Source organism: Drosophila miranda, chromosome XR (assembly GCF_003369915.1).
Source record: "Drosophila miranda strain MSH22 chromosome XR, D.miranda_PacBio2.1, whole genome shotgun sequence".
Classification (NCBI taxonomy): Eukaryota; Metazoa; Arthropoda; class Insecta; order Diptera; family Drosophilidae; genus Drosophila; species Drosophila miranda.
Window position 1 is genome coordinate 18619471 of NC_046674.1, and position 24742 is coordinate 18644212.

The following is a 24742-nucleotide window of genomic DNA, read 5'->3' on the forward strand; positions in this document are numbered from 1 at the left end:
GCTGCTGCTTCTGCTTGTGCTTCTGCCTACAAAACAAAATTTCAATTTCAAGTGCACTCCAACGAAACAATTTCCACAAAAATTCCACTCTCTCTCTCTCGGCCTCTCCCTTTGCTGGGCTTTCGCCCTGCATTTTTGCTCGTTTTATGAAATTTTCGGACCCCAAAGTGAATTTATGGCCGTTTCTGGGCCCCCGCTGCTCCCCCTCTGCCCAACCTCTGCCACCCCTCTGCCCCTCTGCACGCGCTGTTTGGCTTTGGTTCTTTAGGAAAAAGCGCAACATTTATGCAATTAAAGCCAAATTAGCAATGAATGCAATGTCGAGTGGCTTTGGCTCTCCCCCTCTTCCCCCCCCCCTTTCACTGGGAGAAAAGTTGCCATCAAACTTTTTGGCCTTTTGTGAAAGTTTTTGCTTTTCAGAAACGAGAGCTCCCTCCCTCTCACCCCTCCCTCCCTCTCTCTGCCTCTCGTTACCTTCTGGCTGACTGTTTTGTGTATAGTTTTGCTGAATTTGCAATTAATTAAATGCCTCCACCCCTTCCTAGCCCCCGCCCCCTGCTGTCTAATGAGCGTTTAAGGCATGCCCATCACCCATCATCTGTCGGCTGGCATTAGTCGCCCCATTCATAGAGCTCCCCATTCACTTTTGTGGCTCCGGAGACACATTTCCACTCATGATGGAGTCTCCATCGGTGGCTCAAGCCTGCACGAGAGAGAGAGAGGAATATTTTGTGTCACCTGGAAGCCAGGCCCAAGCCCAAGCCCAAGCCCAAGCCCAAGCCCCATTCGACCGTGCGAACAATGGGGGGATACACAAGTAGAGTGGCTTCCTAGGCAACACCGCACCAACAATGCAACCTCTGACTCGGGGACTCTGCGCTTAAGGCATCCTCTAAAGCAGGAGCAGGAGCAGGAGAAAGGAGTAGGCAGGAGGCAGGAGGCAGCAGGACTCTTATAAAGGGAAGTGGCAGGAGGCAGCCACTTATCCCTCTGGCAGCAACATAATCAGCAGAAGCGATTAAAGCACTTGTCCCCATTGTTTGTTATTACAATATTAGCCACTGCTTTTGTTGTTGGAGCCACTCCCACGCCCACGCCCACTCCCACTACGACTTCTTCTACACTGCTCTGTGGAGCGTCTGGCTTCTAAGCGTCTTACCAACTTGACTCTTGGCTTCCAGCCATTGTTTGCTGCGACTTCAAAGGCAGGCCTCCCCCCCCACCGCCTTCGTGCCACAACCAACTCCAGATCCCAGATCTATAGATCATTCATCAATAAATTACATGCCGAAAGGAAGGAAAGCCGCAAAAATGTTTGTCAGCAAGAGGAGCATGCCACCCGCTCCACTTCTGTGCTTCCTGCAACGTTTTTGGAGCGGGGGTGTTGCGGGATTGGGCGGGCTGGGGCGGGCTGGGGCGGGGGGAAGCTAATTTATGCCAGACTAATGACACTTTACAACATTGTGGCAGGCAGCACTGCCAAAAAAGGGGTTTCGCAGTGGCATGCCACCCGCCAGCGAAAGGCAAAAGTTTTTCGGTGGCCTGTCAGGCATCGCGGAATGCGGTGCCGGAGCCGGAGCCGGAGCTGGAGCCGTAGCCGTAGCCGTAGCCGGGGCTGCCGCTGCTGCTGGAGCTCAGCGAAAAATGATAAATACGCTTTAGACCTAATTAACTGGCGACTTTAATTAATTTTTAATGAAAAACTTAATGAGCCGCAAACATATTAAAGTAACTAAAGCCCCAAATGAGGTTGCCACAGGTTCAGGGGAGAGAGGGAGGGGTGGTTACCCTTCGCTTCGATACACACGTTTCTCCCCAGCGATTCTCATGCAGAATTATCGCATATTTATTTACTTTCCTTCACCTTTTTTTCACCTAAATTTCGACATGAATACGAAAATTATTTTATCAAATATCCGCCACACATTAAAAGTCAATAAAAACAGATTTCCATAGACTTTGGTTCAGATTTTATTTTCAACATACAATATATTGAAAATAAACTAATTTAAACAATTTAATTTCATTAACTAAAATGTGAGAATCTACTAAAAAAAAATGACCTAAGTTCACTTTTTCGGTGTTTCTTTTTATTGTATTATTATTTCTAAATACAAAGATAATTCTTGATCAAGGACTTTGAGGACTAGTGAAAGTCTCTCTATAACTGTCTTACAAAAATCCCAAAAAATAGACACAATCTCAGCTAATGGAAGATTTTTTAAATCCGCAAACTTATAAAAAAAAAAAACAAAAAAACAGGAAAGGTTTTCACGTTCCATCACTGGGAAAACAATCGCTCAATATTTCATAAATATGCACAAAAAGTGTTATACAGATAGTCCTAACCGATTCTCAAAAAACCTCAAAAATCACTTCTGTATTATATCTTTAAAACCGTAAATTTTTGGTAGATATGGGTCTACCCAATTACTATACGAAATGGCACTTTTTGCACTAATGCCTAAGCGCTAAGCGCCATTAATGACTATATTTCTTTTTGCTATGCCATTTTTCTCTGAGTGTGCCTTTAAGAACAGCTTTTTCCTTGGCAATTAAGTATTATAATCTTCTATTTGTATGGCACATGTGGATGGCAAGGCATATCCAAGAAAGATCTCTTTAAAGTCAACAATCCCCGTCCCCAAAAGTGTGAGTAAAATGCCACTGCCATTTCCATTGCAATATGAAATATTTTGACAAAAGCAGAAAACCCCACCTCCCCCTCCTGTAGCTGCCGCATCAAATCTTTTCGCTTCGCTGAGTCCTCCGCATAAGGCAATCTCCGCTTTATTACACATCGTACTCCTATGATTCCTATATCCTCTATATCGTCGGGCGCATCGCATCTGACATTCAATCAGTGCCCCTCCCGCCCCCCACCCACTATATGCTCCCTTTTGTGACCCCAACCCCAGCCCCACGCGCAACGACAGGGGCTTTAATTGGATTTTCGTTGCTGCGGCCGCAAAATCGACAGAAAAAAAAGAAAAGAAAATTTCGCGCTGTAAAAAGGAAAAGTCGAATGAAAAGCACCAGCGGATGAGAAAGAAAGGAGAAATGCAATTTTCGTCAGGCGTTGTGTTCCGTTCCGCTCCTTTTTTTTTGTGTTTGGGTTTCGATTCGCTTCCATTAGAAGAGGGGTGGGGGGGGGGCTTAGGGGGCTGGGCTCCATCTCCATCCTGTAGGATGGTTCCTTTTTTGGCTCTAAGCTTTTGGCGCTGTTATTTTGTCGGTGGCAAAGTTTACATTTCACACATTCATCACTTTTGGCAGCTGCAACTAATAGTGGCAGGCAGAGAGTGGCAGTGGCAATGTCCTGGCCCCTAAATGGCAGAGGCACTGCCAGCATTTAACGAGGATAGGACCCAGCGTTTTTATTGCAATTTTTCCTGCTGGATCTCCTGCCAGGAGCCCAGAGAAAGAGCCATACGAATCAATGACTTTTCCACATTTTTCACATCTTGAAGCCTTAACCCTTAAGCCACTCTGCCCCCACCGCACCCCTTTTGTGTGTAATACTATGCTTATATTCTGTACAACATTTGCTGCCACTTGCCACGGGGCGGACACCATGATGATGAAGCTGTCGCTCGATACGTGTGCCTTCAATCTGCAGTCCATTGATCATCCAAGGAGTGGAATACAACGAATGGATACACTGATTTATGGAGCCCTTCTCGCATTAAGCTTGAATTTCTCATCGTCGCCCTGGGAGCCGTCTCGACTCTCACGACCATAATTCATCTTAATTTTAATTTGCTCGAGTGATGGAGTGGCTGCCAATGCTGCAGCAGCGGCAAGCAGCAGCAGCAAGCAGCAAGCAGCATCAAGCAGTGTGCCCTTTGCCCCCACCTCTACCCCACTGCTCGGCCCCTGCCCTCTGCTGTCCCTTTGGAAGGTTCGGGCTGCTGATTCTCTAAGCTGCAGCTTCATTATCTTAATCTACTCCTTTTTTGAAGTGCCACAAAAGTTTGTCCAGCAGACACACACACACACACACACTCGCATAGATGCGCACCCATACAGTGGGAGAAATTTGCACGCAATTGCACTTTGGTTGCAGTTTAATCTACGAAATTGCTGGCAATTTTCATAAATTGCTTACATTACGTAAATGAAGAGGCAGGCGGCAGTCGGCAGTCGACCTGCAGGCAGCAGCAGCAGCATTTTGCCATTGTCCTTTGGATGCTGTCGTTGTCCTGCCACTGGACCCTGGACCTGCCCTCCTGTTTTTTGCCCCCAAATCTCCTGCCAGTGGACCCCCCACTAAGCCTCCCGCCTCCCCCCTCCTGCACGTTCCGTTGCCGTATCGCGGCCTGTCATCAAGGCGCTAGAATATTACGTATACGCAGCGATGGCCCCCATGCAAAACTTATTGCTTGACACAGAGCGAGCGGGGAGAGAGGGGTCGGGGGGGCAAGGGGAATGGAGTCTAAAAAGATACTACTACATAAAGGTATGGATATATATATATATATATGTATACAGAGGCTCCCAGAGATATCTGGCTGTCGAGGAACGTGTGCTGCGACATCGCCACACAGACACTAGAGAGAAACAGAGGCGGAGAGTCCTTTAGGGAGGCTAGAGAGGATGCTTCAGTGTGCAGAGTGTCCAAAAATTGCAGCTACAATTAATTTATGACATTTTATAGCATGATAATGCCAGCCCGAGTCACGTTCTGCTGCTGTTCTCTTTGCCTCTCTGCGGCATACAACAATGTGCGAAATTTTAATTAAAATAAAATATTAAATCAATGCCAAATTACTCGGGTTGTTCCAGAGGGTAACTACAGGTCGTGACGGTCAGAGGGAGAGGGAGAAAGCGAGAGCGAGAGAGAATTCTACTATATAGAAATGAGAGCAGAGGAGAGACACATAATTCATTTGGCACAGAAACGAGAGGCACAACGACAAAGTCGCTTAATTACCAAACGCTGTCGTTGGTGCCTCCACTTCTACCTCTACCTCTGTTGCCCCCCCCCGCCATTGTTGCCTCTCTGCTGCTGGCGCTGCTTTTGCTTCTGTCGACGTCGCATTAACCCATTAATTAAGGTGACGTCAAAGGCAGAGCCAAAAGCGATAAAAGCAGCAGCGAAAACTGCGAGAGAAAAGAGAGCAGCAAAAGTTAAAGGACCTCAAAGCAGGAGCGAACGCAGGGGATAAATTTCTAATGGCAGCAGCCGCATATTTATGGGGCATCTTGTCCTTCGGCAGCAAGCACAGAACATATGGATGCCCGTCCCCAGGCCCCCAAAACGGATGTCTAATTGAGGGTCCAATTCTTTGCACTTCTGTTGCACTTCCCTTCGACCAGGGCGTTGCATTATTAACTGCTTTGCTTCGATCGATGTGTGCTGCTGCTGTGGCGTGGCATTCATTACGGGTACATCGAGAGAAAAGCGAAGAACCGAGGCAGCTTTTGGGAACAAACCGAGCTTAAGATATAAAGATACAAATGGGGTAACCACCCAAAGATGAAGGTCGTAAGGGCGCACGTTCCGCGACCTCCAGATTCTTTTACAAAAGGCATAAAAAGGGCTCTTCGAGGTCTAATTACAATTTTCCATATTTTTGGTTCAATATCTCGAAATGTTTTTTCCAAGTGTAATTTGGGGTCCAAATATCGGGTATGTCAAATGGACAAAGTTTTTCGCGCCACCACTTAATGGACAGTGTGCCACAGTGCCACAAGCTGCAAGTCCCGCAACCCGCTTTAGCCCCCTCCCGCGTTCCAATGCCAAATAATTTGAAATTAGTTTTAGCCTTGCACTGGCTTTCAAAATTAAACCAAAAAACTAAAAGAGCAAAAATCAATGCACCAGCAGGCAATAAAGGGGGCAGGCTGCACTCTGCTAGTGGCAGTGGCAGTGGCAGTGCCAGTGGGTGGGGCAGTGGGGCAGTGGCAATCGCATTTTCAGTTGAGTGGAAGTTCGTTTTCGGTTTGTGCTTCTGCCATTTCTGGCCATTTGGTCGCTTTCTCATGGCATTTGGCGTATGTCAGGACATTCTGGCAGTTCAATAATGAATAATAACGTTGGGGGCGGCAAGGGGAACGTTCGGAGGCGCCACGAGTTAAAAACTTCTCCCGCCTCCGACTGTCCCTCCTCTTCTATCTATCTGTGTTTGTGTGTGTGTGTGTGTGTCCCTCCTCTTGTGTCCTCTGGTGTGTCCGCTGCAGTCGCACGCTGCGCGGCGATGTCACAACAACAACCAAACAGCAGCAGCGGCAACAACAACGCACACAAAAAACTTTGGCAATATATTTGCAACGCATTACGTGGCATGTCAAGCATTTTATCGCGCGTATTTTTCAATTTCACAGAGGCACAGCGAGGCAGCAATAGGGGGTCTCCTCTCCACCTCTCTCTCTCTCTCTGGCAATGACAGTAGCAGGGGTGCAGCAACAGTGGGAGAGAGCAGCAGCAGCAGCAAAGGAGCAAAGGAGCACAGGAGGAGCAGAGGGCCGGAAGCAGTGGGGGCTGCGGTGCAGCAGCCGAAAGAAGAGGATGCTCCTCGCAATATGCTTTCTGCTGCAAATTAAAAGGATGTGCCCCACGCTCTTTGGACGCCCAAAAACGTAGGGAAAAAACCGAATATAAACACTGTAATGGCTCCACCCACAATTTCAACGCTTTTTCCGCTAGACATTCGCCGTGCCACAAATTTTCCTTCTTTCGGGTTGTCCGCAAAAGATAAGAGGCAGGTTGCAAGTGCTTCTTTCTGCTGCAACCTTTTACCAAATACAACAAAAAAACAAGTGGGAAAGTAGCAAACGGACAGGAGGGGGGGGGGTCAGAGGTGAGGCAGTGCCACACACACACTCATTTCCGATGGACGCCTCATATCCGCCGCTGCCGCACACAACAGGAAACACATTATAGCAGCTGGTAGACACAGACTTATGTGTGGCACTGTTTGAAAAATTGTTACATCCACACGGTGGCTGTTGGATGCTGGCTGTTGGATGTTGGATGCTGGCTGGATGCTGGCTGGCTGCTGGCTGGCTGCTGCTGTCACTGGCACACTTTTTGTTGTTGCATGTTGTTTTCCCCCTTGCCACCAATGTTGTTGTTGCATCATTTTTTACATTTTTTGGGTAAATATGTAAGCAAGCAGCCAAAGCAACAGCAACAGCAAAAGCAAGAGCTGTAAGCAAAATGTGAGTTATGCCAAAAGAAACCACAGATACAGATGCAGATACACAAAAAAACACACACACACACACAGATACAGATGCAGATACAGCTACAGAGAGAGAGAGAGAGAGAGAGAGAGGTGGGGGGGGGGGGGGGGGGGGGGGGGGTGTTGCATAATGGCCGCCAGCGGTTCCATCTATCAATATGGGCGAAGTGCAAAAAGTGTTGCATGCAGCGACAACGAGCTTCGTACCGAAAAAATCTCCAAAAGGAAAACGAGTTTCGCCGAACGAAGCCTTTGATACCCTCGAAGATTCATTGTTACAGAGGTCTAAAATAGAATAACATAGAATGGAGTGTTTTGAGAAGTCTCTACGGAAGTGCGTCCTTTCGTTGGGACGAGGCGAATGGAGAACATTTTACCATCCAACGATGAGAGGGAGAACCTGAAAGCATCTTTCGTTATGGCCTTAGATTCACCTTGTGATCGATCAGTCCATTCGATTTTGATGAATGCCACACACTTTTGTTGGGCCTTACAATTCGTAGGAGGCTCCTAAAGATCGATGATTTCTGCTACATCTTTGGATCGTTCGAAACATCACTTCCAAACGCCGAATACCCTGCTCTTTAAGACACAAAAAACCAGTGAAAAGAACCTTTTGACAATCCGCAAAAAAAAACCGCCTGCCCCATGGACCATGGACACACAAAAAGTGTTGACTGCTCTCCCTCCCTCCCTCCCTCTCTCTCTCTCTCTCTCTCTCTCTATCTCTGCCACTGGGGGAAAATTGCTGAGGGGGAAAATTGGCCAAGGGGGAAAAGGGGGCCGAGAGGATAACAAGCCCTTGAGCCGCGACGAGAGAGTGGAGGAGGAGAAGGATTGGCGGAGGAGTGAAACAGGAGGAGGATTGGTGGATTGGTGGAGGAGTGGCCGAGGAGTTGCACAACAATCCCAGGGATCGGAAGACTGAAATTTCAGGCTAAAGTCGAAAGCCAAAAGAAAATGCCACCAACTCCTCCAACCAATGGAAATTGCTCATTTATTTTGCAGCTGTCAATATCAATAACAAATGGTTGTTATGCCTCAAACAAACACACACGAAACGGAGGAGTACGAGGAGGAGGGGGGGAAACCCACACACACACACATGGAGAGGGGAAAAGGGCGGGGGGATGGGGGCCTTTACTAATTTCGGGCCATGGAAATGTGTGCCACTATCAACATTTACTTTTGCCCCAAAACACAAACCTTTTTCTGTCGCTGTGTGTGTGTGTGTGTGGGGCTCGTGTAACTTTAGGAGGCACTTGACAGAAGGGAGAGGGGGGGCATGTGGCAACATCCACTGACAGCAGAGTAATAAAATAAATGAGCCACCATTCTTTTAAATTGAGTTTAATAAACGTCACACTTCATCGACAACGACAAAGGCACTTCTATAGGATTAGATGGCCCCAAAAAAAGAGCAGCAGCAGCAGCAGCACCACACCGGACTGGACCAAAGACCCATGGACACGCTTCACAGATACGAACGGGGCATGCCCCAAATGAACTATGAAAATGGTGCTGGGGCACACACATTTATTATTCCCCAAGCGTTTGACCAACAAACAAAAAACGAGAGAGATCGAGAGAGAGAGAGCGAGAGGCCCTGTGTGCCCCAAAAGATGGTAGGACAAGCGGCGGGGCATTCAAATGCCGCTTTCTGCATTGTGGCCGCTGCTCCACTCTACATATATCCAAATATATGTGTCTGTAATATCTGTTGAAAGTAGCTCACGAGTTGTGCAACAGCATCGCAGAGCATCGCAGAGCATCGCGATTGCAATTACGATAAATGGTGCTGCTGAAAGGCCAGCAAAAAGATGGGAATGGATACCCCTTGCCACGCCCCCCATAAACCGACAAATGAGCCAAATAAATGTTGATTTATTTTTGTAAATTCCAGTGCTAGCCGACTTTTGTGAGATTTATATTTATATATTTTTATTTATTTTTGAAATTATCGAATCGAATGCAATATCAAAAATATCCTACGATGCGATGCGATACGATACGATACGATAGGAGAGGAGAGGAGAGGTAGCTAAATATCCAGCACACAAAGGCAGACACCAGACAGATGGAGGAGGCGGCATTCGACTTTTGGTTTTTTTGGCTAACGGCCTTTGTGCCACACGGCGTTATGTAAACGTTCGATGGGGCATTCGGCATGGCATCGCTTGCCAGCGCGCTCAGCAGCTGTGAGAAGGGGCACAAGGATGTGGGAGCAGCAGGCAGCAGGAAAGCAGGAGTAGGTTTAGGAAGAGAGGAAGAGGGAGAGGGAGACACAGGCGCCAGTGGATTGAGAGTCTCCCACTTGCCACACCCCACTCCCCACCCCCCACCTTTGTGTTTATTTAACGTCTGTAAAACAAACTTGTTTATGGCCAAAAACATATGTATAAATAGGGGTATAAACAGGGTTCCTGGGAGGGGCAGTAGAGTCCCATATATCATATGGAAAGGTGAACAACACAGCAGAAGGACGTCTAATGAGAGGAACTACATGCCAGAGAAGAGACCAAGAATGCCCTCTGATGGATGGCAACAATCCGAGGGAAAATTCACAGCAAAACGTGGAAAATCTATGATGAAATGAAGAAAAGTTATGTTCTAAGGGAGAGGCACTCTGCTTCAAGCCAAGAAAGTCACTAAATCAAGGCCCTATGGCTGAGAAGATGTCTACCATAAAATCTCCAAAAAGATAGAATATCTGATGGGAAGACGACGGAAAAGCATGTCATGTGGAGAGGTGCCAGCAGAGTGGCTACAAAAAGATGGATTAGCCGATAAATGTATGAATCAAATGGAGAAGAGGAGAATACGATGAAGCACTGAAAGAACTATCAAATGGAGAGCACAACGAATGAAGAGTGGAAGAACTGGAAGCATCCTTCAGATGTGATGGACTCCGCGCAACGTGACAAATCGCTTCCCAATGGAAGAGTAATCGTATGCCATTCGAACCACGATATATATGTGGCTCCACGCCCCCTTCCATCCACTGTTTGATGGCTAATTAAAAGGGTAAATCAAAGGGCAGTGTCGGCGTCGGCAACGGCAACGGCCGAGGCCGCAGCAAATGTTGACGCTGCACAAATCACACAATGGAATGGAGACCGCGAGGCAGCAAACGCTGCTAGATGCCAATGCTGCCACTCAATGGCTCCAATGGCTCGATGGCGATGCCACACACAAAGCGCCATTAATAGAGCGTGAATTTTAGCGCACACACATGCAGAGAGGGGGGAGGGGGCGGGCGTGTGTGTGTGTGTGTGTGCACATTTATAGCCCGCAATGTTTTGCCAATCAAAACCCCAAAGTCATTTCATTATTGGCTTTGCGTAATCGACGTCAAAGCATCGTCGGTCCCCAAACCAAAAAGTCAACAAAGGACCAAAGAGGAGACGCGGAAGAGGGCAAGAGAGAGAGAGAGAGGAGAGGGGAGAGAGTGGAAAAGAGAGAGAGGGGGGTCCCTGCAGGGAGCTCGTGGCAATGCATTCAAGCGAATTCGAAGGCAAATATTTTTACTTTTTGACACGGAAAAAAAGGGATTTCGGGTGCCACTGCCGCCAGCCGCCTGCTGCCTGCCGCCTGCCGCCTGCCGCCTGCCACTGCGACTCTGTCGATTGTCAAAAAGTGTAAATGACACAGTTCGTTAAACGCGACATCGAGACGATGGATAGATGGCCGTAAAGACGACGCGATGGAGGGTCTGCAGGGTCGAGATCCATAGATTATGCCACGCTGTGGGGCGTGGCTCCACCGAAAACTGTGCCCAGCAAAGTAACGAAAAAAAAAAGGATTGCAGGGCAAACATTAATGGAGGCCACACACAGACACAGGGACACACACACACACACATAGGACACAAAGGTACAAAAGACACATAGCTACAGATACAGATACAGATGAAGATACAGATACAGATACAGATACAAATGCAAACAAACAAATCCAATATGCGGGGCATATAACCAGCAGATTTTTCGTCAAGAATATATGACAAATATTTTATGCGCACATCATAAAACGAACCGCAAAATGGAGGGGGGGGGTGAGCCAGATAAGAAGAAGAGCAGGAGAGGGGAGGGGGAGTTTGAGAGAAAGGAGTGCAGCGGAAGGGCGCGCGGAAGAAATGGAGGAGTATCTGGCAGATACAAATCGCAGGCCTTGCGACAACAGACAAAAAGAAACAAAATAAAAGACAAGAAAACAAGGAGGAATAAAAGGGAACAAAATAAGAACGAATAAGGGCAGAAATAAGGAGAAATAAGAGCCCCCCTCCCCGCCCCAAATAACAGGCTACTTTCGGGCGGGAACGAAGCTTCTGCTACCCCTTTCCACCGCTTGCGTGTACATCAAACGTACATCAGATAGGAATCAACATCCAGCCAAAGACCATTTGAATGGGATTATAGAAGACGATAGGACACGATTGTTTCTATGGCTTCTACAGAGAATTCGGGACGATTCTCTTGCTGAGCACTTGAGTGCTTGCAAGGACTCCCTGGCGTCGTATTATGACCTTGAACGAGGAACCCCTTTGTGGATGAGGGGGTAGCGGAAAGGCAGGGAGCCCCACAGATCGATCGTTGCTTCTGCAGGGCATCGGCGAGCGGAGATATAAGTCATCATACCCTTTTTAAGGGCCACCACCGAAAAAAAAACCCAAAAATTGGCGAGGACAGCGGCCGAAAAGGACAAGGCAAGACAAAAGGATAACAGCAGGAGCTGTAGCTGGAGCTGGGGCAGGAGCAGGAGCAGCAGTTGAGTCGAAAAGGTGCAAATAATGCTGGATGTAAGAGGGGCCCCAAAAAGTATGCTACACATGTTGACATATCCCCTCTCTCTCTCTCTCTCTCTCTCTCTCTGTGTGTGTGTGTGTGCCTGCGTGTATTTGCCAGTGGTTTATGTGTGTGCGATTGAAGGATCTGTTGTGTTGACGTGAAAATTTGCACGTCTTTTGTTATGCACGCGTGTGAAATGTGTTCTTCGCTGGGATTCTCTGATTCTGTTTCTGATTCCGAAAGCTCGCACACACACACACAAGCACGCACGCAGACACACAAGCAAACAGAGAAAGAGAGAGACCAAATACTGTTCGAAAGAGACAGCAAAATGCACTGCAACCAAAAACACAAAAAAAAAAAAAAAGGGTTTTGTTTTCTGCTCCTTTTTTTTTTTTTTTTGCTTTCCGCACACAAACTTTGGGCGGCGGCGGCGGCCTCTTTCTTTTTTAGTTGTTATAATATAACGGGAAAGATATACTACATATATATTTTACTATGTGGTGTGTGTGTGTGTGTGTGTGTGTATTTGAGGTTGAGTTGATTGCTTAAGTAAACGCACTCCGGCGCCCAAGCAAATGCTTTGCTCCTTGCCTTTCCCTGCTCCTTGCCTTTCCCTGCTCTTCCTTTCCTTTCCATTTCTTTTCGTTCAACTTTTTTGATGGCTGTTCTGGCCTGGCTTTTTCCCTCATTCATGACTCTTCCTTCCTTCCTTTCTTCAATTATTTACTGAAGTTCCCTTTGGCTTTTTTCCCCCGTTTGCGGGTCAATTTCGTTTGCGTTTTTCCATACTGATTTTTTTGCGCTTACATATTTTCATTAATAGACGGCTGTTGTTTTTCTTGTTTTTGTTGTTGTTTGCAAAATATTTTGCCGCCCAACGGATAGATGGCCGACGGGAAGTGTGCGCTTCAACTTTCACTTCCACTTCCACTTTCTCTCGATGCAGTGCAGTGCGTGGGCAAACGCAAAAAGGGTTCATTTGTGTATAAAGGATAAAGGATAAAGGATAAGGCTTAAGCTGGAGGAGAAAGTACTGGACAGAGAGAGAGAGAGTGGCCCCCACTCCATAAAGGCTTGGAAAATTCCCTTTTTTGGGATGTATCCTGGTCGACTCACCTGGGGCTTTTTGGGTGCCGCTTCCGTTCTCGCAGATTCACTCGAGTCAATCTCTCGCGGTCTTCAACATACTTTTGCACACTATTTTTTTGGATTTTCGATTGTTTTTCTTCCAGTTTGTTGCTGTTTGTTGTTGTTGTTGGTTTCCCGCTCAGACCGAAGAAGGCACTAACATGGGCATACAGTTTCAGGCGGTATTTGAATGGGAACTGGCAGTACGAACACCATTTACGCCATTTCTCAATTAATGGCTTTCACTTATCGAAGCTGCAAAAAAAAAAAACAAATGGAACACAATGGAGATTCAGGAGTTTATCAACAACAACAACAACAAAAATACACCGCCACATGTGTAGAGAAAGAGCGAAAGTCCTGCGTGCGTGTGCGTGTGCGTGTGCGTGTGTGTCCTGCAACTCAAGGAATGCGAAGAGGGAAATGCCAGAAGTGGAAGCAGACCAGAAATCAAAATGCTTAAAATACTTTGCCTCCCATTCAAGTCGGAAAATGTGTGCGCTGTGTGCCACATGTGGCAGCAAGTCCGGGGCCTTTAAATGTCAAAGGTTATGGGTGTTAATAACGCTTTTATTTAAAACGGAAAATCGGACAAAAGAACAAAGCAATGCGAATGCCAAGCAATAAAAAATAAATTAAATGGAAAATGCACAAGGCCCCACCCCCCCGCACCGCACCGCAGCGCACCACCACCACCCAGCAGAGCACCCGAAAATCTGTGGAGCAGAAGGCCAGGCCAGGGGCAGCAGGCAGCAGGCGGAGGAGGAGATGGTTGCGGGTGGAGCTGCGGAAAGAAGGCGCGAATGTGTCACGGATTTCATTGCTCATTGAATACGCATTCATTTCAGAGACGGAGGCGGAGGCAGGGGCAGCAGCAGTAGAGACAAGAGACTCTGAGAGACGCGCGGCGGCGACACTGCCAGCCATTCAGGCAGCCCATTCGCCTCAATCGAGTCACTCAGTCTGCGTACGTAAGCAGGACGAAGGACATCATACACACACACACACACACACAGAGAGAGAGAGAGAAAGAGAGAGTCGCACACATACACCGAGAGAAGGTTATGGCGGGGGGGCGGGGAAGGGGAGGATAGAAGCCACAGAGCCTGCAGAGTCCCGCAAAGGAGAAAATCAAAACTACGCGAAAAATGAGAAATTTCTGAAACTGAAATTTCCACGACTGTATGCGTGCCTTCGCTCTTTAGGCATGTGTGTGTGTGTGTGTTTGTGTGTGGCGTGTGTGTGTGTGTGCGTGTGCGTGCGTGGATAAGTATGTTTTTTTGGTTGTAATTCTTTTGGCAATTGCATTACCTTTCTTGCATTTCTATTGAATTTTACAAAAACATAACCGACACACTCACACACACACACACACACATTCGCAAAAAAGAAGCACACGCACACAAGGAACAAAAAAAAAAACGTCCTGGGCCACACACAGTCAAAAAATAATAACAACACTCTTTCTTTTCCTTTGCTTTGCTTTTTTTTTTGGGTCCTAAGGAACTCTTTTTGAAAACAGGTTCTTGAATGTTTAGAGTTTTTTGAATCGCTGCTATTTTGGTTGCTTTTTTTTTGTGTTTTTTTTCGATGACGCGCGACGTACGAAAAAACGAAAAGTGGAAGGTGGAATTTTCATACGCGTTCAACTGTTGTGCGGTGGAGTCTCCTCCTCGAAGTGGGGCTGCGACTGCGACTGCGAGTGCCAGTGCGAGTCCTGCTGCCTGCTGTCTGATGGCTGGATGCCTGATGCCTGCTGCTGCTGCTGCTGCTGCTGCCTGTGGCGGAACCGCCCTAAAACACAGACGTGAGAATGACTGAGAAAAGTGAAAATTGTTGTACGAAAATTGTGTCCAAAGCACTGGCAAGGCTGAGCTTTTCTTTCCCCCAGAAAATACCAGTATTTTTCGCGCTCTCTTGCTCGCCAGCAAGGACAAAAGCTCTCAATCAATAAAGCTTTCGCTCTCGCAGACTCCCACCCCCGCCCCAGCAGGGGGACACCCTTAACCTGCCACCGCACCACAGCACCACCCACTCGCAACCCTCCCCCTTGCAGCACATGCTTACTCTCCCTCCCCCCCCTCCTGTTGAAACGGGAGTCTCATGTCTCATGTTTTTCTGTGGCTTTTCCAGCAAATTAACACTAGGATTTTACGCTTTTCCACACACACTCGCACGCACACCATCACACCATCGCACACACACACACACACACACAATCGCAAAAAGGATGGCCGCGAAAAGGGGTCTAGTACCGTGCACACCGTACCGTTAGCGGACGCGACGCCTCGAGGGTTTTCAGTGTCTCTCCTCAAACTCTTTTTCTTCGAAACAAAAAAAAAAACTTTTGCACTGCGATTCGACTTGGAGGATGGATCGAGAGAGGATGCGCTCCACACGTCTGACTTTCAGCGTAGCCACAACATGAATGTCAGGTGTGCGACAGCGAACGTTGGGAATTCCGGCTCCCGACTCGTGCGTGTCTCTCTCTCTCTTTCTCTCTCCATCCTCACTCGTGGCCCCCCTTATTCGAGAGACAGAGAGAATCTCTTCGATAAACCGGTGTTTTCCGTTTGACAGTTTGGCGGGGAAATGTCCACTTGCTGGCGGGACTCCACAGAGTTGCAATTTCCGTGACAGCTGCCACGCACCGAACAGGGTTGCATGCGGGCTCTGAAAGCTCAAGGAGCTTTTGAACCGTTAAACCGTTACATTTGGAAGCCTGGATGATGGTAATCAAAGTGGAGGACTCTCAGGCGACACTTTGGCATCGCTGATGCCAATCAGTGCCATCAATCTGCCAGGAAACTCTCAACCATACGGCCACTTGGGTCAAAGGACAAAGGACAAAGGACCTGCATAAACAGTCTAACACACAAATTTTGCAGACTCTAGAGGAGGCCCCTGAAAGGCCTCTCAAGGTGCAAATTAGCAGCGCAACATGAGACTCAAGACGATCTCTGGACAACATAATTCCGCATTACGTTTCCGATATGGATATGGATATGGGGGGAGAGGGAGAGAGTGTAGGTAGGTCTTAGGCTGAACAACAGCTGAAAACCGTTTCGGGAACCCGCAGAAAACCTCAGAAACTTGCCCCATTCATGCGGGCTCACTGAAGGAATGCCCCGTGCCGCCGGCCAAGGTGCAAACTGCAACCTTGCCACATACGCGCAGTGTCGGGGGGTACAGTATTCAGGTACCCTGCTTTCCACGTTTTGTGGCACAGATGCTGCAGTGAGAGAGGGTAGTTTTGTCGGCATGATTTAACATAATTTCACTCCGAAACGCAACACCCTTTGCCGGGCGCTGAGTCGTGGATGGAAGGAGCGGACAGGACATCTCCTCAAATCGTTATATGGCTCTTTTGACGCTTTAAATTGATTCACACCGCACACGCACAGCGAGCACAGTGCACCCTCTACCATTCCTCTGGTGCACCCTCGCATATATCCTTCCCGGCGTATCCTGTTTGCCTATACATTTTTTTTGTGCCGTGCTGTCATGCATTCGCGTTTGATTAAACAGTTTTTTTAAGGGCATTTCCGCTGAGAACGGGGCATCATTAGTTGCTTAAGTTTAGGGTTTCAATTTTGGTCCATCGCATCCCGCGCCCACACCCGCACCCGCACCCCCATCCAATCCATTCCCACCCCCATGTATGCACCCCCTGGCAGGACGCACCCCTAGACAGAGTCCTTTTCCATGCCCACAACGACTACCACTACCACTACTGTGATGATTATTTGTGTACTTAGGCGCAAGTTGCATCTGTCCAACAATGCCACTGCCACTTCCACTTCCCGAATATCCACCTCCTGCTATCCACACATCGATATCCGTTCTCCCAGTGCTTGCATGTTTTGGTATTTGTTTTTGGGTACGAAAACGCTGAAAAACCCAGAGATCGATGGGCCATGTCAATGGCCTTTAATGGCATTTCATTTACGGTACTGCAGCGTTATTTCGAAACGAGAAATCATCCTCTCGGACCTCGTCATCATCATTATTGGACATGAAATACTAGAGGTTTTTAAGTGGTGTTTGTGCAACCTCCACTCCACACCACACACACACACACACATTGATGGATGGATGGTTGAAAGGTTGAATGTTTGTGGGGGTGGTACTTTCCCCACAATTATAAAACGATTATCCAACCCTGATCGGGGGTTTGTCAAAAACCAAAAGAATACAAGTTTGTGCTTTCAGTTCTCTGTTGTATTTTTATTTTTACGTTTTATGGTTCTTTAATGGAGAGGATAGTGGAATAGAGACCAGAGATCAAAGTTTATGTCCAAGAAAATGGAATAAATTCGCGCAAAGTGAGGCCTCGACGATGGTCTGCAGGCCAGTGTCGAGGGGAACCACCAGGCACGATGGATGATTGGCTCAACAAAAGGTAGAATCAACAGAACGATCATACGTCCTGATCGCTGGAATACTGGGCTTCTAGCCCCAAGAATATATGCATATATTTTCAATGGTGAAAAGAGTACATTCCTTGCCACTCAATGGTGCAGCAGTGCACCCAAATCCTGATAAAAGATATATCGATGGCTCGAATTATGGACTTTATGGAAGCCCCTTTAGTGTTTAGTTTTCCCAAAGAATACAAGTATTTTAGTTCAGTTTTCTTTATTTTTATTCCAAAATATTTATGCTTTTCAATTTTTATAGATTTTTAATAGAAGTTTTTATAAAAATATATATAGTATATAATCTAATGGGGTTTTTTTTTCGGGGGGTATGTAAATACATATGTATATAGGGGGTTCTATAATATTACGTATATCAAAAAAATATTTCTTTTGTATTTTCTTTCTTATTGTTGAATGCACAATCGAACGAGCAGACAAGTACGAAAAAAAAAGAAAGAAAAACTTCATTTGTTGTAAACTTTAGGCTTAGCTTCTTAATATTTTAGTATCACAAAAATCGTCAATCATCAACCATTTTAGATATGAGATTATCCACTGATATATGTAGATCGTATATAGAGTGTATAGACTTTAAGACGTATCCTAGCTTAAGATCTACTTTTGAGCGAAAGTTTCCCATTGTTTCGTTGTACTCTGGTGTGTGTGTGTGTGTGTTTGGTTACAACCGATTTATACATTTAAATTATACATTTTTTGAAGGAACAATAATGCTGTGATATTGCTCTCCCTCTCTCTGTCCGTCTGTCGCTATGTGACTAGGTTTTAGTAAGTAATTAAGTACACAACCGCTGGTTCTACGGGATACCCCGCACTGCGACAAAGGGCGTCCTATGTTCTATAGCTAGATGTTGTACTGTTTTCAATACTTTGACTGGTAGTGAGACGCTGGTCCGTAATGTCCATAAACTAAAACTAAAACTAAAACTAAAGTTAAACTAAAACTAAGGTTAGGGTGGTGGGTGGTGGAATGGCTATGAAGAATTGAAGGGGGAGGCCCACAGATACAGATGGGCTCTCCCCGGCTTACGATCCTATCTATGACAAAAAAAAATGACTAGAGTTCACACTCGACTTTTTGGTTTTAGCAACACTGGTCTTTGTTGACCAACACTGGCCTCTGCCACTACTAAACTAAGGATGTTTTTTGGTTTTTGCTTTGGTTTTTTGCTTTTCGAACCTAAAAACTATTACTGCACAATTTTCGCCTGAATTTGTTTGGGTTTAAATTTAAGAAGAAAAAAATACCTAGCGATAATCTAGAGTACTTTATGTAGAACTAAAGCTGTAGCCGAAATTGAAGAAATATATATGTATATGTATATCTTTTATCATGTACAAAACTTAGAGAAAGACCTATGACTAGATGATGACTAGACATGACTAGTGGGAATGCAAGAAGAACTAATGACTACAAGGACATGAAGAAGGTGTTTCGAGGTTTTGAAAGGTCTGTGGAATGATATGTGGGTATGATATAGAAGGAATAGAGTGGGAATGATTAATGAAAGATGAGAATAGAGGAAGAAGATGGAATGTAGAGGTAGGAAGGATGAGTAGAGAATGTTGATCGGCAGTGATTCGGGGTTTACACATCAGGATTGTTCAGATTGAATGAAATACTTGAAGGGTGAAAGCAGTGAAAGAGGTGAAAGATTAGTGTTAATCTATGATCTATGAGGAAGAAGTAGTGGATGAAAGATAGAAGTGGAAGGTCTATCCTTTCTGATGCACGTTCGATTTACAAACATGAAAAAGGTTCGATGATGATGCAGGAATGAAGAGAGAGAAGATGTAATACGAATGATGCTTAGGAATGATGTATGAGGAATTTTTAGATGACAATAGATGGTTGGGTGGATGTATGAGGAAATTATTAGAGAATAAAGTATGGATGTGTTGACTAGAAGAGTGTTCTGATCCTAAATGACTAGATATCCTACGAGTATCTATGCCTAACGACTAGAGGGAAATGGTAATGGAAATGCCTGCTACCTGGTACGAGGTACTACGGGAGGGAGCGAGCCCTCCCGCACACGAGATCATATTGAAGCTGACTAGTGCCACTCACTATTCTTTGGCTAAACACTGACTAAGCACTGACTACGGACTAGGGACAAAGGAAGTTCGAAGGAGACTCTGACTAGAATTGAACTCATTTCGTGGAATGGAAACCAAATCGATAACTAAACATAAACATTACGACTAACTAGTGTGTAACTAAGTGATCAAATGGAGGCAAGAGTTGTTTTCCTCGTGTAAAACTAAATTCTTTGGTTTGTTTCAGCTGCAGACCCGCCCCTTCTGTGGGAGGGCGAGGATAACTAATGGCTAATAACTAAAACTTAAACTATAACTAAAACTTAAGTAAAACTCAACCTCAAAACTCACTCTCGGGGACTCTCTCTGTCTCTCTTTAGTGCGCCATCGTTGTGTGCTGGATGACGGAGGCGCAGTTCCTTAGATTCGTGAGTGCCGCCGCCGCAATGCTCTCCTCCTCCGTGAGGCCGTGCTCCACGATCTGCAGGCGACCATAGCCCGCCGAGGAGGCCGAGGAGCTGCTGTCGGACATGTAGTCGGCATCGTAGTCCACCTCGTAGTGGCTGCTGGTGGTGCTCCTGGCGGCTGTGGCGGTGGCTCTGGTGCCGTTTGCGGTGGGGGCCACAACGTACACGCCCTCATCCTCGTGCGTCGAGTGCGAGTGCGTGCTGCTGGCGGAGGAGGAGGAGGCCACACTGGAGGAGGAGGCTCCGCTGTACGGCGTAGCCTTGAACACCGCCCTGATGGTGGTCCGCGGCATCTCCTTGGCGGACTCTGCTGCTGCTGCCGCTCCCTTCTTGGCGTGCGTCAGCTGATGCTTCCTGAGATACGCCGCTCGCTTGAACTTCTTGCCGCAATCGGAGCAATCAAAGCCGCCGCCAGTGGCAGTCTCCTCAGCCACCACAGCCTTCTTGATGGCGCCTCCTTTCGCTGCCGCCGATGCCGATGCCGATGCGGCTGGCTGCTGGTTCTCCTTCTTCACGCCCGCCGCCTCCTTCTTGGGCTTGTGCCACCGCCGATGTGAGGCCAGATTCGCGGGGCAATTGAACTGCTTGCCACACTCGGGACAGCGGTACTCCAGCAGCACAATGCAGGCACACCGATGCCGCGCCAGCCCGAAGGCATCCTCGAACTTGATGCGACACAAGCGGCAGACATAGTCCCCGATGACATTCTTGATGGCCGCCAGCTCTGCCTTCGTCTCCTCGGTGATCTCCACGATGTTGTACTTGGGATCAATGTCCCCGTTGCTGTACTGCATCGACCCGTCGGTGATGTCCTCCAGGGGTCGTATGATGGTACCCGAAACGGGGGACGATGTCTCTTCATCGAATTTCAGCTTCCGCGTGGCCTTGTTACGCGACGAGGACTTGCCCGATGTCGATGCTTTGGTGGTTCTGGGCGCCGTGTCCGAGATTTTGATGGGTTTGGCAGGTGTGGCCTCCGCGAGGGCCCCCGCCCTGCTCGTTGAGGGCAGCTCCTCCTCTTCCTCGATGTTTTTTCTGGGAAGCTTTGCGGCATGTTGGCCATCATCCTCTGTGGCGCTCAATTTACGCTTCAACAGCGGACCAGGACTCTGCGGTGGGGTGATGGTGGTCTGCTCCTCCATCTCCCGCTGCTGCTCCTTTGGCACCTCCGTTTCCACGGCTTCGCTGCTGTAAACCTCAGCGAATGCGGTGGCCATCGGAACATCCGTCCCGTCGCTAATTGGATGCAGCACCTCCTCCTGCAGCGCCTCCTCGTGCAGCTCCATTGTGGGTGTTGGCGGCTTCACCGAGAGATCCAGCGGAATTTCACACTTGCTTTTCAGATTCAGATAGCGACTGCGGTACTTCGGGGGCAGCGAGGCCACTGTGGTGAGCAGCCCCAGACCATGGGGCATGCCCTTGTGCTGCAGCTGGATGCCAATACTATGCGGGTGGCAGAGTGTCGATGTCTGTGTCTGCTGTGGCAGCAGTGTCTGTATCTGTGTCTGTGTCTGTGTCTGTGTCTGCGTGGCCATTGCACTGAGAGTCGCCACCGCCGCGTGTCAAACGAAATGATGGGGCAACAAATCTTAAACGCGTTGCACCTTTAAAAACGCAAACGTGAACGTAACGTAACGTAACGTAACGTGGATTGAAGAATGATTGAACGTGGAGAACGGTGATTGATTGAACGTGGAGAACGATGAATGATTGAACGTGGAGAACGATGAATGATGGAATGATTGAACGATTGAACGGGAAACTTGGGAAACTTTTTTGGAAAACTAAGCACAAACAAAAAAAACTTAACAACAGAACAAGAAACTGAGGCGCAAAACTGAGGCTGAGGCAAAGCTCCTTTTGGGCGAAGAACGGTCGGTCTCCTGTTCTCCTGGCTGTCGTTCCGCTCAACGTCTCTGCTGCGAATGAATGAGAGCGGTGCCCCGAACGGCTATTTATGTCAAAGGAAAGCGAAACCGAAAGGGAAATCATTCCGGCGACGGCGGCAGCGACGGCGGCAGCGGCGGCAGGCGTTGCGTCGCTCTTTCATCCCCCAACAGCCGCCCCGACGCGACGTTCGATGTCCTTTTTAGCCCTTGCACAGGGCGGAGCAGAGCAGAGCAGAGCAGAGGTCCTTGGCGGGCAGAGACGCTAGAAGAGCGGCAAAGCGGCAGCGGCGCTAGCAGAGAGACGAGACCTTTGCCGGCAGCCGCAAAAGCCGGAATCTTTTGTTAGCAATCACACACACACACACACCAGCACACAGCAACACACACAAGCACACGCATTAGTCACCCTTTTTTCCACAAAATGCAGACAGAGGAGACCACTGCTAAGGGGAAAGTCCTGCCGGCAGTGAAAGTCCTGTTCAGGAAAGGTACATTCCGGAGAAGGTAAGGCCCAAGATCTGCCCCAAAAAGGGCAAGGAGAGATCTTACCTTTCTAGAGGGGCCTCCACCTTTCATTTGATCTGCCCTGATCCTCCACGCACTGCACTCTTCCTTCCCTTTCCTTCCCTTTCCCTACCTTCCTGCAAAACGGCCAAAGGACAATGCACTCGCAGAAATCAATGCCATGCAAATGGCATGTGGCAGCAGCTGTTTTTCCCTTTGCCACGCACCACGAAAATGCCAGCAAACGATGATGGCACCTTCTTTCAGTGTTTGTGCAAATATTTCAAAGGAAATTCGATCGCCCAAAACAATGATGATCTATTTCCTTTTGCTTTTCCGCTTTCTGCCGCAAAAACAGCTGACGCCGCACCATGAAACCTCCTCCCCCCTCCCCCTCTTAGACCCCGTGTTAATTGTGCGTGCAACCGATTGATACCTCTAGCGTTTTGAGCGTGCAACCAAATGAATGAGCCGGGCCAAAACCTTCCTCTCGGGGGATCCTTCCTCTGCTTTGTTTGCTTCCCGAACGAAAAACAGCTGTTGCAGCAGGGAACGGAGAACGGGGAATGGAAGGTCGAAATCAGTGTACTCCAAGTGCAAAAAGGTATCTAAAGGTGAAGTGTATCTACATATGTATCTGCAAAAAGGTTTTGAAAGGTTAAAAGTCTTTTCATTCATTAAATTTCTTCAAGTGTAAGGTGTAAAAGAGATGCAATGGCACATTCATTGGAGTTTCTTTGAGTGTACACTTTCTTAATGGATTTATCGGGGTTTCGTATGCCTCTCCCAGTGGAAACCGAACTTTATTCAATCCGATTTCTCCATGGGTATCTTTAGGCGCCGCATTTCTGAGGGATCTACAATCATCTGATTTCTCTGCGTGTATGTAGCTGCATTTATCAGCGCTCTCTCTCTCTCTCTCTTTCTCTCTCGCCCCTTGCCACAAACGGTGTTGCCTCCTGCCCCAGACCCTGGTGGCGGCTGAGGCTAAGGCTAAGCTCGTTGTCAAGTTTGCTTTTGGTGGGGTAGGTACACCATGCGGCGTGTGGCATACAACAACAGACACAGCACAACATTGCTTTCGACGAAAGTTCACCACCAAAGCAACAACAACACAAAAAACTTCAGCATAAACAATCGCTACGTATCTGTGTGCGGAGTATCTGTGCATCTGTGTAGAGAGTATCTGTATCTGTATGCCTGCCCTGTGCTTTGCCATTAAACATAATCGAAATGCGACGCCGTTGCGACGCCACATCGTCCTGTGGCAGTGGCAGTGGCAGTGGCAGTGGCAGCGGCAGTGGCAGTGGTTGCCATGAAAGGGAATGCACTTTCGATTCCCCCCGTTAAGGGCTCATTGAAAATATGGCATATTATTCTCGTATGTTGGAGGAACAGAACGAACGAGCGACCGAACGAACGATTCGACGCCATTGTTCTTACGGTAGGCACGTGCAACATGGCAACGCGCCACCCCAAAACGGGCAGAGAGAGAGAGAGAGCAGTCTCGTGTCCAAAGAGTATTCCCAGAGCGATCCCAATCGCAGCAGGGCCCTGCAGGGGGTGGCTCTGCTGCTCTATGCCTCTTCTCAATCAATCTGTGTGCTGTGTTGTGTTGTGTTTGCCATGCAGCTTAGAATTACAAATAGAATCCATATCCCGAACCGCACCAAACCGAACCGACCCGACCCGACCCCCGCCCGAACTTCAGTCGAAAGCTAAAGCCATAGAATCCTTGGGAAGTCGATTGGGTCTGGGTCTGGGTCTGGGACTGAGACTCGTCTCAGAAGTGCGCCAGCCACGCGAGCATTGTCCTTCCTGCCGCCTGAAAGATACATAGATCTGGGACGCTGCAAATTCCAACCCCATGTTCGATGAAGGGCAACCCTCCTGGCAGAAAGTCCTGCCAGAAAGTCCTCCTTTAGACCGCTCAGCCCCGACTGCTGCTCTGCTTTATTTTGTCATCAATAAAGTGAGAGAAAAGTGAGTCCCAAAATGAAGCAATCAAAGGGGGAAATCCTCCGCTTGTGAAGCTTGTGATTAATCCCCGCGTTCTGGTGTCGTCTGTCTATCAAAAGAAAGAAGATTATCCAGAAATTGAATAAGGCTTAAGGGAAAGTCTCAAGTCCTCTACATAAACACATACATCTCTCCCTCTTCCTCTCCCTCTCTCTATCTCTATCTCTGAGTGTCTGAATGATCGCTTCATTGGCGGAGATTTACACAATTTTATAGGCATTATTTGATATGGAAATGATCCTCATTTGTCAAGATTTCATTGAGAGAAACTTCCTTCTA

General features: G+C 47.6%; 2 protein-coding genes across 2 annotated transcripts in view; both read right to left on the reverse strand.

Annotated features, from left to right (window-relative positions):
• LOC108152190 (glucose transporter type 1) overlaps nt 1–13360 on the reverse strand; it is an 82090-nt gene extending 68730 nt beyond the window's left edge. The window contains exon 1 of the mRNA XM_017281336.2: nt 13094–13360. The gene's annotated coding sequence lies outside the window, so the exon portion shown is untranslated. The remainder of the gene's footprint in view (nt 1–13093) is intronic.
• Nucleotides 13361–17754: 4394 nt separating this feature from the next.
• On the reverse strand, nt 17755–21990 carry LOC108152186 (gastrula zinc finger protein XlCGF53.1). The gene has a single exon (XM_017281334.2). It carries the CDS (start codon nt 21584–21586, stop codon nt 19961–19963), a length of 1626 nt encoding a protein of 541 aa, XP_017136823.1. The 5' UTR covers nt 21587–21990; the 3' UTR covers nt 17755–19960.
• Nucleotides 21991–24742: the final 2752 nt, after the last annotated feature.

Bases quoted from the DNA above. Each gene is read 5' to 3' on its own strand.
- LOC108152186 (XM_017281334.2), bottom strand. From the start codon at position 21,586: ATGGCCACGCAGACACAGACACAGACACAGACACAGATACAGACACTG.